The sequence below is a fragment of the Panicum virgatum genome, chromosome 1K (genome assembly GCF_016808335.1).
Source record: "Panicum virgatum strain AP13 chromosome 1K, P.virgatum_v5, whole genome shotgun sequence".
NCBI lineage: Eukaryota > Viridiplantae > Streptophyta > Magnoliopsida > Poales > Poaceae > Panicum > Panicum virgatum.
The window spans coordinates 51,033,484-51,044,898 of NC_053136.1; the positions used below are offsets into that span (position 1 = coordinate 51,033,484).

An 11,415-nucleotide genomic window follows, 5' to 3' on the forward strand; every position below is an offset into this window, starting at 1 on the left:
CTCTAAGAAGTAGAACAAAACATGCATAGGAATAACCATCGATATTTCACGAGCCACATACTTGATATTCCTCCGTCCATCACTATAAAGAGCACGTTTTAGGAGGAGGAGGTCTTCAAATGTAGCTTTTGGTCATTAGCTATTCATTGTATCTGAATTGCTACGATAAATGATGTCATTTTAATAATAGTGGTTTGAATCAAGTCATGTAGCTTTTTTTATTCTAAGCATGTATATAATTTGATTTGCAGAGCCTGAAAAAATGAATTTATTGTTGATAATTATCGTCAAAATGCAGGGAAACTCTAGAACGATCGGAAGAGCCTAATTGTTTTTGTTTCCCAAATTATTTCATAAGTGTTTTATTCCTGCAATTATCATATTCCATTTCTTGCCTTACCACAAAAACATGAAGAAGCATAAAAATTGAGCCTTTATAAAAAGATTTTCTATTTTCCACTTTCATCCGAGCATGTTATTGAAGTACATGATGTCACAACGCTATCCATGTATTACTCATACTCTATGGAAGGGCGAATCTGCAATGTTCCGTTAAAAAATTATAAACGAGTTCCATAATTTCTAACAAAATTTTAGGTGCTGTTCATGTTTACAGCCTTTAAAATCGCATCCATTCATGGATCTTGCACCCCAACCAGTATCCACCTTCCCTTTTGAAGATCAGCACTGCGGTGCTATTCAAGAATGCTTGTCATTCATTCACCTCACAAACACATGAATCCAGTTTCCGTTTGTCATTCATTTCTACATGAGCATTCTAGTAGTCTGCTCTGTAGCTTCTTCCCCCGAGAATGTGCTCGGTGGTTACATGTGAATAGGAACCAGGAAGATTTACACTCTGTTCTACTGCAACCACAACCAGTCAACGGTGTTTTTCTTTCACACGAAACCAGCACCACCCACCGGCACCAGCCAGCCAGCATTACTTTTCTCTCACAACAAATCGGCATCAACCACCCGCCACAACCAGCCGAATAAAGTGTTGAAAGAGAAAAACATCAGGCTCGAGAAAACTGGAAAACCTAATAACTAGGGAACACCTGAGCTTCAAGTGAGTGGAAGTCTAGTGCTTCGACTTGAACCCACCTCTGGTTTCTTGTTTTTTTTTTCTTTTGAAACGGCGACCCACTTGTTATGGACTTCTGGTTCCACGCCACAGGACGCTCCTCTCGTGCTCGTGATGAATGGCCACGGCAGTTACATGTGCCGCACAGCGAGGCCGCTGGCGCCTTGCGCATTCTCACGTCAAAACGGCCAAAACTCGCTCACATGCCACGAGCTCACCACAGACCAAACTCGACACCCGATCACACGACATGGCCCCCCTATAACGAGGCTGTGTTTAGTCCCATGAAGGTGTAAACGTAAATTTTTTTTGCGACGGAATTTTGCTAATTTGAAATACTAAATGAAATTTATTTATAAATTTTTTTCATAGATGTGTTGTAAATCGCGAGACGAATCTAATGATGCTAATTAATTTATGATTAATCAATAATTAGTGGATGGTTACTGTAGCATCACTGTTTCAAATCATAGATTAAGTAGGCTCATTAGATTCGTCTCGCAATTTACAGCTCATCTATGTAAAAAGTTTTGTAAATAGACTTATTTAGTACTTCAAATTAGCAAAATTCTTTTGTAAAATTTTACGCTTTTGTGTTTACTGGGTGTGAACTAAACAGGAGCTGAATGGCCCTGAACTCGCTGTGCCTGCCATGGTCTGATGGTCCACGGCTCCAGAGGGAGTCTTGGACGGCTCTCCTCCCGGTGGACGAGGTGGCGAGTCCCGGTACGGTTAAGCCCAGCCAAACCGAATTGCACGCAAGAAATTTCCAAAGCCACCCAGACCCAGGCGCCGGCGCCGCTGCGAACGCCGGGGGCGGCGGGCGGAGGCGTGGTTGGTTGCCGCCGTGCCCCGCTGCGTTCGGCGTCGCGTGGCGTCGAAGGCCGCGATCCACCAAGTCAAACGGGAGCTGCACGTCTGCCGCGCGCGTGCCACCGCCCCGAGCTACAGCGGCTACGGGTCCTTGTTTTTCCCCATGGATTGGGCACCGAGACCTGTGAAAGGCAGCGGGCGAAAGCGACGCGCCCCGCGTCCACCACCCACCCGAAGCCAAAAGCCACGCTCTCGGCTCTCGCCACCGCCGCTTCCTCCGCGGCCACCCGCCCCTTTCCCTTCCCTCCCCTGCACGGCCGTGTCCGCCGTCACCACCGGCCCCCGTCGCCACCGCTGTCAGCTCGGCGGAGCGGCCGTCCTCCTCGAATTCGCGCGTCACCTCGCTGCTTCCCCTTCTCCGCGGCCATCCCGCTGCTGCTGCCGTCTGCCCACGCAGTTTGGTCTCTAGTGCTTGGAGCCTTCTCGGTTGCACCAAATTTGGCCTTTTTAGGCGGGGAGCGCCGATCTTTTCAGCTACAGATTTGTTTCCTTGCAGTGTTTGTGCTACAGATTTGCTGCATCTGGGGCTCGGACGATTACCGCTGAGCCATCCTCCCCGATCCGATCAGATGAGCTGTGGGTGTCTCCTCCACCCAATCCGAAATTGCAGGAGATGGTTGTAACAGTAGCTTCGTCCCAATCTCCTTCCACGCCGCTATCCGCTTTCCCGTATCCTTTGCCCAGCCTCCGCGGCTTCATCAGGGATGCGCCGCCATACAACACTCAGTCCCCACCGCAGGTGCAGACGGCTAGTGTCGGCGGCGGCGGCAACGGGAAGATCAGCCCTGCGGTGCTGTTCATCATAGTGATTCTTGCGGTCATCTTCTTCATCTCCGGGCTGCTCCACCTCCTCGTGAGGCTGCTGATAAAGAAGCAGCACGGCCGTGGTGCCGCCACGGGGGAGTCTGTTGCGTCGCCGCACCGGACAGGCGCGCGGGACGCGGCGATGGACCGGCAGCTGCAGCAGCTGTTCCATCTGCACGACTCGGGGCTCGATCAGGCCTTCATTGATGCGCTGCCCGTGTTCGCGTACCGCGAAATCATTGGTGGCAACAAGGAGCCGTTCGACTGTGCAGTGTGTTTGTGCGAGTTTGATGGGGAGGACAGGCTCAGGCTATTGCCGGTGTGCGGACACGCCTTCCACCTGCAGTGCATAGATACATGGCTACTGTCCAATTCAACATGCCCGCTTTGCCGTGGTACACTCTTTATTCCTGGGATGACGATAGAGAACCTGTTGTTTGATTTTGACGAGAGGTTGGAGGAGGAGCCTCTACCTGAGGAGTGTGAGGATGGATCGCAAGTTTCCAGGCAGAAATCCATTGATGAGGAGCAGCTAGTGACCGAGAAGAGGGTCTATCCGGTAAGGCTTGGGAAGTTCAAGAATGTTGGAAACCAGGGTGCGGTCGACGGTGTTGGCAATGTCAATGCAGCCGGTATAGTGAGCAAGGAGCCTGGGGAAAGTAGCAGTTGCAGCTTGGATGCAAGGAGATGTTTCTCTATGGGCACTTACCAATATGTTCTTGGGGCTTCTGAACTTCGAGTAGCTCTCCAGCCAGGTCGCAGCAGAAATGGTGCAAGCAGCAGATTTAAAGGAAGAGGTTCTGCTGGCTTAAGTTCTGCAAATGCTGACATTATGGAGGGCAAGAGGATTTGTGCGAGGAGCAAAGGCGAGAGCTTCTCTGTGTCGAAGATTTGGCAGTGGTCTAGTGTGAAGGGCAAGCTGCCAGCTCCTCCAGACACTTGCTCAGATACTGGGACCCTACCATGGATGAAAAGAAATGCTGCTGGAGATAAGTTAAATATGTGACTCTGTCTATAGTCCTATGGTTTTTTTCCCGCCTGATGTTAGCTGCTAAATTGTTTAGCTCTAGCTATTTCATCTGATTTAGGGTGTCTCAGCGCTCATCAAAACGATCATTCTCATCAAGGGATAATTTTTGACAGGCTTGCTATATTGCACATAATTGTTTGTGATTGTCCACAATGGTGTGTCTGTGTTATCATGTTGTTGGTATTCCAAAAATTCCATTCAGAAGGCTAAACATATCACCATATATGAACTATCAATTTATACTCTATTTGTGTTCTTGGTTCTGCAATTTCCTTGCGTGCAATTATCAAACAAGAGACTGTATTAATCTACGGTGTGATACATGTCTAGGCTATTACAGTTGTTATTTCCATAAATAAACTTCTAGGTGTCTGACTAAACAATTTATTCACTCATAGAGCCTGTTCCTTTTATTATACCATTTGACATTGTGATGTGTTGTTATAGACCACACTTTGGGGTTCTAAATTGCAACCCTATATTCCTTAAGCACAAACCTCTGAGGTAGTAGGTGTAATTTATTCTGGCATGGATGTCATCAATTCATCATAAATATCAGTACATATACTAGGACCCTTCTATAATGGTACGATCAACAAAGGTTTCTCATTAGTACAAATACATGTTTTACCTCGTTCATAGTTTAGAACAAGTTTTAAGGGGTATGGCAGTAAATATGGATTTATTTACAAGCTCGCTGTTATTTGCTCCCTTGCCTTCACAAACAAGTAAAAATTTTAAGATATCGCTTTAGAATCTAGGTGTAATGATCTCGACCATGGTAATCCTATTAATTTCTTGCAAAGTATGTGTACAAAGTATTATTATCGGTATTGGAAGTTAGTTTGGCGGTCTTCTTGAAAACATATATTTCTGAACAAGGAGTATTCCTTAAAAAGAACAGCTAGAACAAAAGGAATTTGGTATGACATCTATATTTGAGGAAGGAATATGAAGTTCTATGACATCATTGTTAATTTTTTGTGGGGTGCTAGGATGGGGTGGGAACCTTTTTGCTTTTTTACCTTCTAAAAACCGTGGCTGATTGTAAAAATTCTATCTGTTTACCACTTGCTGATGTGATAAGTAATATGATGATGCCCTTGTTGCATGCAGGGACTTTACATAATTCTTTTTACCAGTGACTTTACATCCAAGTTACCACCTCTTTTTTGCTTTATCACCTTTAAGCTTTCAAATCAAATATCAACTTCCAGAACAACCTTATGGATCTTTTAATCCCCTCTTTCCGTAATCAACTATTGCTCACATGGTAGAACAGCAGTTTCTTTTGTTATTGTAGAAAGTAAGGCATGATGCTTTTCTTCATTCATGCACTGTCTGAAACACTTTCGAGTGGAAGTCACAGATATATAATTTTCAAAGAATACTTGTCCATTTCGCTTGAACAAATGAGAGCTATTTAATATATGACTACGGTAACATGTCTACGATTAAAACTACCTTTCGCTCATACTATTCTGGACTTTGAAAGCCTTTGAAAGCCTTCTAAATATAACAATTGTGAGAGATTGAGCTGCTGGATGCTACTTAACTGTTTTCTCTTTTTCTTTCATTTGTGTAACAGTTTGCATGTCAAACTAAGCATAGATGCTGCTATGATATTGCTCTTGCTTTTGTTCGATTGTAACAATCAATGTATCATGCCAAGTGTTGTGCAATGTTCATCGACTCAAAGATTGCTTCACCTTTCCTTATCGCACCAGGTGGCGGTGACTAGGTTTCTAAGTGGACTGAAGGTTTGTCATCCTACAATATTGGTATTCTAATGCCAGAGTAATACCAGTAGCCGCATGAAAACCTATATAATGTCATATTAGGATATTCTCACCTCTGGATTGTTTAGTCAATGCTTAAGGAAGAAGAGCCAGCCATCACATACCTGCACTAAGCACCAGGCGTTACCGACAAGATTCCAGCATTCTGCTTCAGTGATCCGAGCTAGTAAATCATTGGTTGCAAATGATTAGCATCCTTGGTAGTAATATACAGCTCATGCAATCATTAGCAAGATGCTAATCTGGCAGCATTATTGTTCACATTATTACTTCGGTTGCTGCTATTCAATCTTCGTATCTGATATTGTGACACAGCTAGTTTGGGATTGTTACCTGGGAAAGTCGGATCTGGGCCGATTCTCTGAGATTTTTGTTCTTCTTCAGAGCTTCAAAGACCATGTCCTACGGTGATTATGTATCTTAAAGTAATATCTTGTTGGCAGATGAAATGCAAATGCCGACTCCTTTTGGAAGTGTCAATCTGCCAAGTGCCAACAAACTGTTTCTTCGCAATTTGTTTTTTGTGTCAACTGAAGGGTCTGCTTTAATTAAATAGCTGTTAACTGTCATGATGGAAGTTTGTCAGCTGTATCTTCTCATGGTACAGCACTGAATTGAGACACCAGATAAAGCATCAAGGACTGGTTCCATGCATGATTGGAATGGGCAGAACTTGGCATGAAAGCAACAGATGTGGGGCACGAAGGAGATAGGAGAGTCACTACTATATACACTCAGACCACGATCGGCCTATATAATATTGTCCTTCTTTTGTCTTAATGACTTAAAATCCAGGAGGTCATCAGATGGGCAGGACTGGTGGTCTGGCTGGCCTTTATTAGCTGGCGTTCGATCAACCATCAGGTACGCCATGAAAGACTCGATCATATTAGTTGCAGGCTATACCCACCACGATGTATATCTGATAACGCTTTGGAGAATTAGCGAAGCTGTGGGCTGGATGGTCATGGGTTGGCATTGATCAAGACTGTCAGGGGTTTCAATTGCTTTAGTCCGTGATACTCTGAAATCTGAATCGCAAGCGATGGCATGATCCCCGTGATCATGCACAGTAATGAAGGTTATACTTAACCGTTGCATGAAGGCAGTTTCACGTCACCATTATAGCAGCGATTGGCCGTTCACGCTGAAGGCAAGATCGTGACGAGGCCATTTGTGGAAGACCTGTCCATCAGAAGTTCAGAAGAAAAATCAGCAGGTGGGGGGGTGCGGGGAAACAACTTGGGAAGGGAGACGCGCTACGAAACCGCTTGTCATGGATGGGGTCTCGTTGTTTTACTTGTTGGACCAGAAACCGGGGGTGTGCACGGCCGCCGCAGCAAGGGCGTCTGGAAGGAGGACGTCTCCATGGAAGGTTTTCCCCATCCGTGCGTCGCAATCAGTCACAGCTGGAGCACGGCAAGCTTCGGCAACTAGAATTAGAATTCCAATTCTTTAGCCTGGTCTTGCCAATCATGCAAGTTTCCAGCCAGGCTCTCTCTCTCTCTCTCTCTCAACTCTGAAGCAAACAGTGCTGACGATCGCAGTCGCGACGTTTCGTCGACCAATCAAAACTTATGGGGTGGTGGTGTTCATTTCAATCGGGGCAAAACTGGGACAGGACCAACGAATCCATTACAGCAGGAGTAAGAATGTAAGATGACAAGGAATGCAGTAACAATCTCTTCTTTACATGCCACCAACACGGCCGGGGAATCGAATCTGTCCAAGGTGAAAAGGGCACCATCTTTTCTTGTTCCGACGTCCATTGCGGCATTGACCGATCAATCAGCGTTCCTCGTCTCCTCCGATCCGGCGATCGATCGGCGGGTTGGTCTCTTGGGGGGGGGGGGGGGGGGGGGGGAGCGCCACGGAGCGGTCAGTCCCGGCCGGCTCCGTCGTGGGGCGGCTGCGGCGGCGGGTTGAAGAGCGGCGGCGCGTCGCGGCCGCCGAGGTCCATGGAGGACTTGGCGGACGCCGGCGGGCCGACGAAGCGCGCGGAGAAGTCGCGGTAGCCGGTGAAGTCGCCCTCGGGGCTGGCGCCGTGGCCCTCGTCGAAGTTGAGCGCGTAGCTGAGGGAGTCGTAGTTGAGCTTGCGGCCGCCGAAGTGGTGGTGCGGCCGCGTGGGCGGCCCGGCGCGGCCGAACCGGCGGATGAAGGTCTTCCAGCGCGGCCCGGCCACCAGCTCCGACCACTCCCGCACCTTGAGGACCGCGCGCTGCCACCAGCTCTCCTCCGCCAGCCCCGCCGCCGCGCCCACCCGCTGGTGGGAGGCGGCGGGCCAGGGGAAGCAGCAGCACCGGCGGCCGCGCCGCGCGAAGAAGGCCGCCTCCGCCTCGTCCATGCCCGCGGCCGACGCGCCGCCGAGGTCGGTGTCCATCGCGTGGTGTGGGTGGGGCCGGAAAATCCTCCTTGCGCGGCGGCGGCTGCAGGAGGGCCGCGACGGCTGGGAGTTGCCGGGTGGATCTCTTTTGGGGGCGGCTCTTGGGCTTGTGCCTTGTGTGGGCGACGGGGTTTTTATTGGGAGGTGGTTTCGACGCGGCCGGGGTGGAGTCAACGGTTGGCGCGGCTCGCTGACGTGGGCCGGGAGCCGCGGGCCCGGGGGCCTCGCAACGTTCGTGAAGCCCCCCGGCGCTTACTTTTTCTCGATGCCGCAGATTTAAGAGCAGGTATTATGGGAGGCTGCAGCCGGTGGAATCTCACGTGGAGGAGAGAGAAGAGAGGAAAGAGAAGAGAACGGGCGGTTCGTTTGCCGCCGGCTGCTGTGGGCGCGTGCGCCTCTGCTTGTGGCCCCGCATGCCCCTTGCCGCCCACTCCCAGCCAGCAGCAGGCGCAGAGTAGAGCTCCCAGCCGACCGCGCGGGCTGGGTTATTGCCCATGCTCTAACGGATCGGGCAAACAAGAGAATTTCTTGGCGCACTAAAAAAAAGAGAATTTCTTGGCCCCTTGTAAAAAAACTTGGGATCGTACGTAGATAGATGGTTTAGCCCTGAAATTAAGTTTCAAGTCCTATAGAATAAAGGAGATCTCTCACATCATATTATTCTCGCGGATGTGATGCGAAGTTGCGAGTTGTATTCTGTGTAATGTTCCTGCTGATGGGCTTAGGCTGACCACAGCGGAGGGAGCAAGAGCAAATTTGCTCCCTCCTCGTTTCCCACGCCCTCTCTGTCTACAGTGCCAAACAGTGCATCTACAGTGTCAAACAGTGTATTTGCTCCTTCATTTGCTCCCTCCACTGTGGACGGTCTTACAAGATGGCATTTGCGGCGGCGGCCATGCTTCGCCGGCGACGACGTGCCGAGTACGCCGTCCACGGGGAGCCTCTGCGGAGTGGATCGGGAGGACAGCGCGGGCACAGGTCGGCGAGGAAGCTGGAGGTTGCGCAGCGCGCGTCAGGTACAGTTGTTATCGCCGGGCTCGACGTGCCATTTGCCTTGTGAGCCCTGCAGATGCGGGGCCGTGCCAACTGGTGCTATCGCATGATTGAATATAGCTGGCTGTACCTGTATGTGGCTGAGTAACGTTATTTGATCATGAAAGTTAGCAAGTACTCCTATATACTACTGACAATAAAGCACCATAGTGGTGCTATTCTTTTTTTTTGCGACTTGAGGTGGATTAATTCATTAACTCAGCACAAAGTTACAAAGTTACAATCACCAGTAACAAAACCTCTGGAGATGTGCCTACCTAATGCAGACTTCAGATGACAACTCCTTACAAGCACTATGCGCTAAGATTTTGCTCCCTCCCGCAATGCTGTATCACCACCTCAACCCACAGTGGTGCTATTCAGTGGTTCAGGTCAGCGTGATTAAGCAGGCCAGTAATGAAAGGCAGATTTTCTTGGCTCAAAGGAAGCTGAATTTCTAAACCAAATTTTCCACAGTGGATAAGCAGCTTAAGACTAGGCCTGGGCGTTTTTTTGGGTTACCCGAAAAATTCGGGTCGGGTATTTCGAAATTTCTGAAATTCGGATTTTCGAAAAATGCTAATTGAAATTTGCTTTGAAAAATTGATACCCAACATTTCGGGTACCCAAAAGTTCCGGTTCGGGTTTGTCCGAAATACCCGATTAAAAACCAGCAAGAAAAACATGAGAAGATAAATTAGGGAAGAATAGCAACGGAAACTCAATAGATTCTAAAAAAATCTATCACATGCTGCTAGCTGGAATGCAAAAGGAAGATCAAAGAAGCAGATGAAAGGGGAAAAAAAAGAAAGAAATAACAGATCATTGAATCCTCTATCAGGTCCTAGCATCGTCGATTCTCTCGAGAGGAACTAGCATCAAGCACCAACCAGCAAGTACACTTTTCTCAGTACCACACACAGAACATCACCATGGGTCTGTGGCCGCCTGGACACCGAGCAATGAATGGGGTCCTCCAGGAGGCAGCTCACGGACAAAGATCGAAGAGACAGGACCTCCAAGATGGCGCTCTCTACAGGGGAAAAGGAACTCGGGTCCGCAGCAGAAGAGAAAATAGTCCCGAGGTTTGCTCGATGACTCGCGGCAACTTCCCTCTACATGGTTGCTTTCGAGCAAAGTCTTGAAAAGTCCTAACGCGTACCGAAGTAGAACGCGGCCTCGTTGCGTGTAATTCTCTTATCTTGGTCTCATATTTTGTCACGAGCATAAACAGAGTTTTTAATAAGATCAAATAATAAACTTTTGACCCGTTGGGTGGTTGCCCGTCTATACGCGTCCGAACTCCACAAAGTCCACGCAGAAAGGCCCTTTCGGTAAGGAGTTTTTGTACGTAGGCCCATCGTTTCTTCAAGTCAATAAAGAGGCCCATCTATTGAGCGGCGGGCTCCAAAGAGAGCTCGACGAGGAAAAAACAGAGGAGAGCCGACCGAGATACAAGCACGGCCCACCGTTTCAAATGCACGACGAGACCTAACCGCCGCCCGAATCGCAATCACATTCACAAAGTCCGCCGTGGGCATTGTTGCCTTCTAGGGCGGCAGGGTGCAAAAGGCTAAGTGCTTGATTTGTCGAGCGCGGACAATACATTAGGGCTGGGCCTTACTGAGGCCTCCTCCAACGGGAGACGACATCGCCGGCTAAAGCTATTTTTTAATCATTAAACAGTGCAAAACAGATTCCGCTAGCGACTGTTTCGCCGCTAGCTGCTGGCTTGGATGCCGAGGAGCTGAGAGAGCAGCATAAGAATCAAGAATTGCATGCACCCGATTTTTCTTTTTTCTATTGCTTCTCATCTAACGATTTCGCCAGGGCCAGCGGCAACCGCTGGGCGCTGGAGGAGGCCTAAATGCTAAGATCACCATGCACTTGCGTGTCTCATAGCTTCTCATTGATTTATTTGCTGCTTCCGGTTTGTTTTGTGTTCTTTCCAAGATTTGCACGCTGGGTTGTCTCTGAAGTTCACGCTTCCACTGACAGTCTGAACGCTGGCCTGGTCAGAGATCTCGTCTCAGGTGCGGAAGCCATACGATATGATTGCATATCGCATCACGATCAGAGTTTTGATTGTTCACAGTCGCATGTGCAGCCGCACATTATTCGCACAAATAACGACGTGATCTCCGTAGCATATAATGATACAGTAATATCGATAGCACAGATCGTTTCAATAGGAAAGAACTGGAAAGTCCAGCCTGATACTCTTCTTTTGGCCAATTTTCTGTCTCAGCTTCAGGTCGAACAAGAGGGGGAGCAGTTTGCATTTTGGAGGCTTAGGCATAACAGCCACTAGTGAGATGTAGTTGCTGCAACTGTTGATTCATAATCTCGCGCAAGATTATCGTTGAAACTTGCAACTCTGAGCCATCCTTTGACCAAAAAAAAAAAA

General features: G+C 48.5%; 2 protein-coding genes across 2 annotated transcripts; one reads left to right on the forward strand and one right to left on the reverse strand.

The window, feature by feature from the left end:
• The first annotated feature begins 2,012 nt into the window (after positions 1-2,012).
• LOC120641423 (RING-H2 finger protein ATL46-like) lies at positions 2,013-4,039 on the forward strand. The gene has a single exon (XM_039917558.1). The coding sequence runs from the start codon at positions 2,574-2,576 to the stop codon at positions 3,768-3,770; it is 1,197 nt and encodes a 398-aa protein (XP_039773492.1). The 5' UTR covers positions 2,013-2,573; the 3' UTR covers positions 3,771-4,039.
• Positions 4,040-7,148: 3,109 nt separating this feature from the next.
• Positions 7,149-8,100, reverse strand: LOC120641427. The gene has a single exon (XM_039917567.1). The coding sequence runs from the start codon at positions 7,971-7,973 to the stop codon at positions 7,473-7,475; it is 501 nt and encodes a 166-aa protein (XP_039773501.1). The 5' UTR covers positions 7,974-8,100; the 3' UTR covers positions 7,149-7,472.
• Between the last annotated feature and the right edge of the window lie 3,315 nt (positions 8,101-11,415).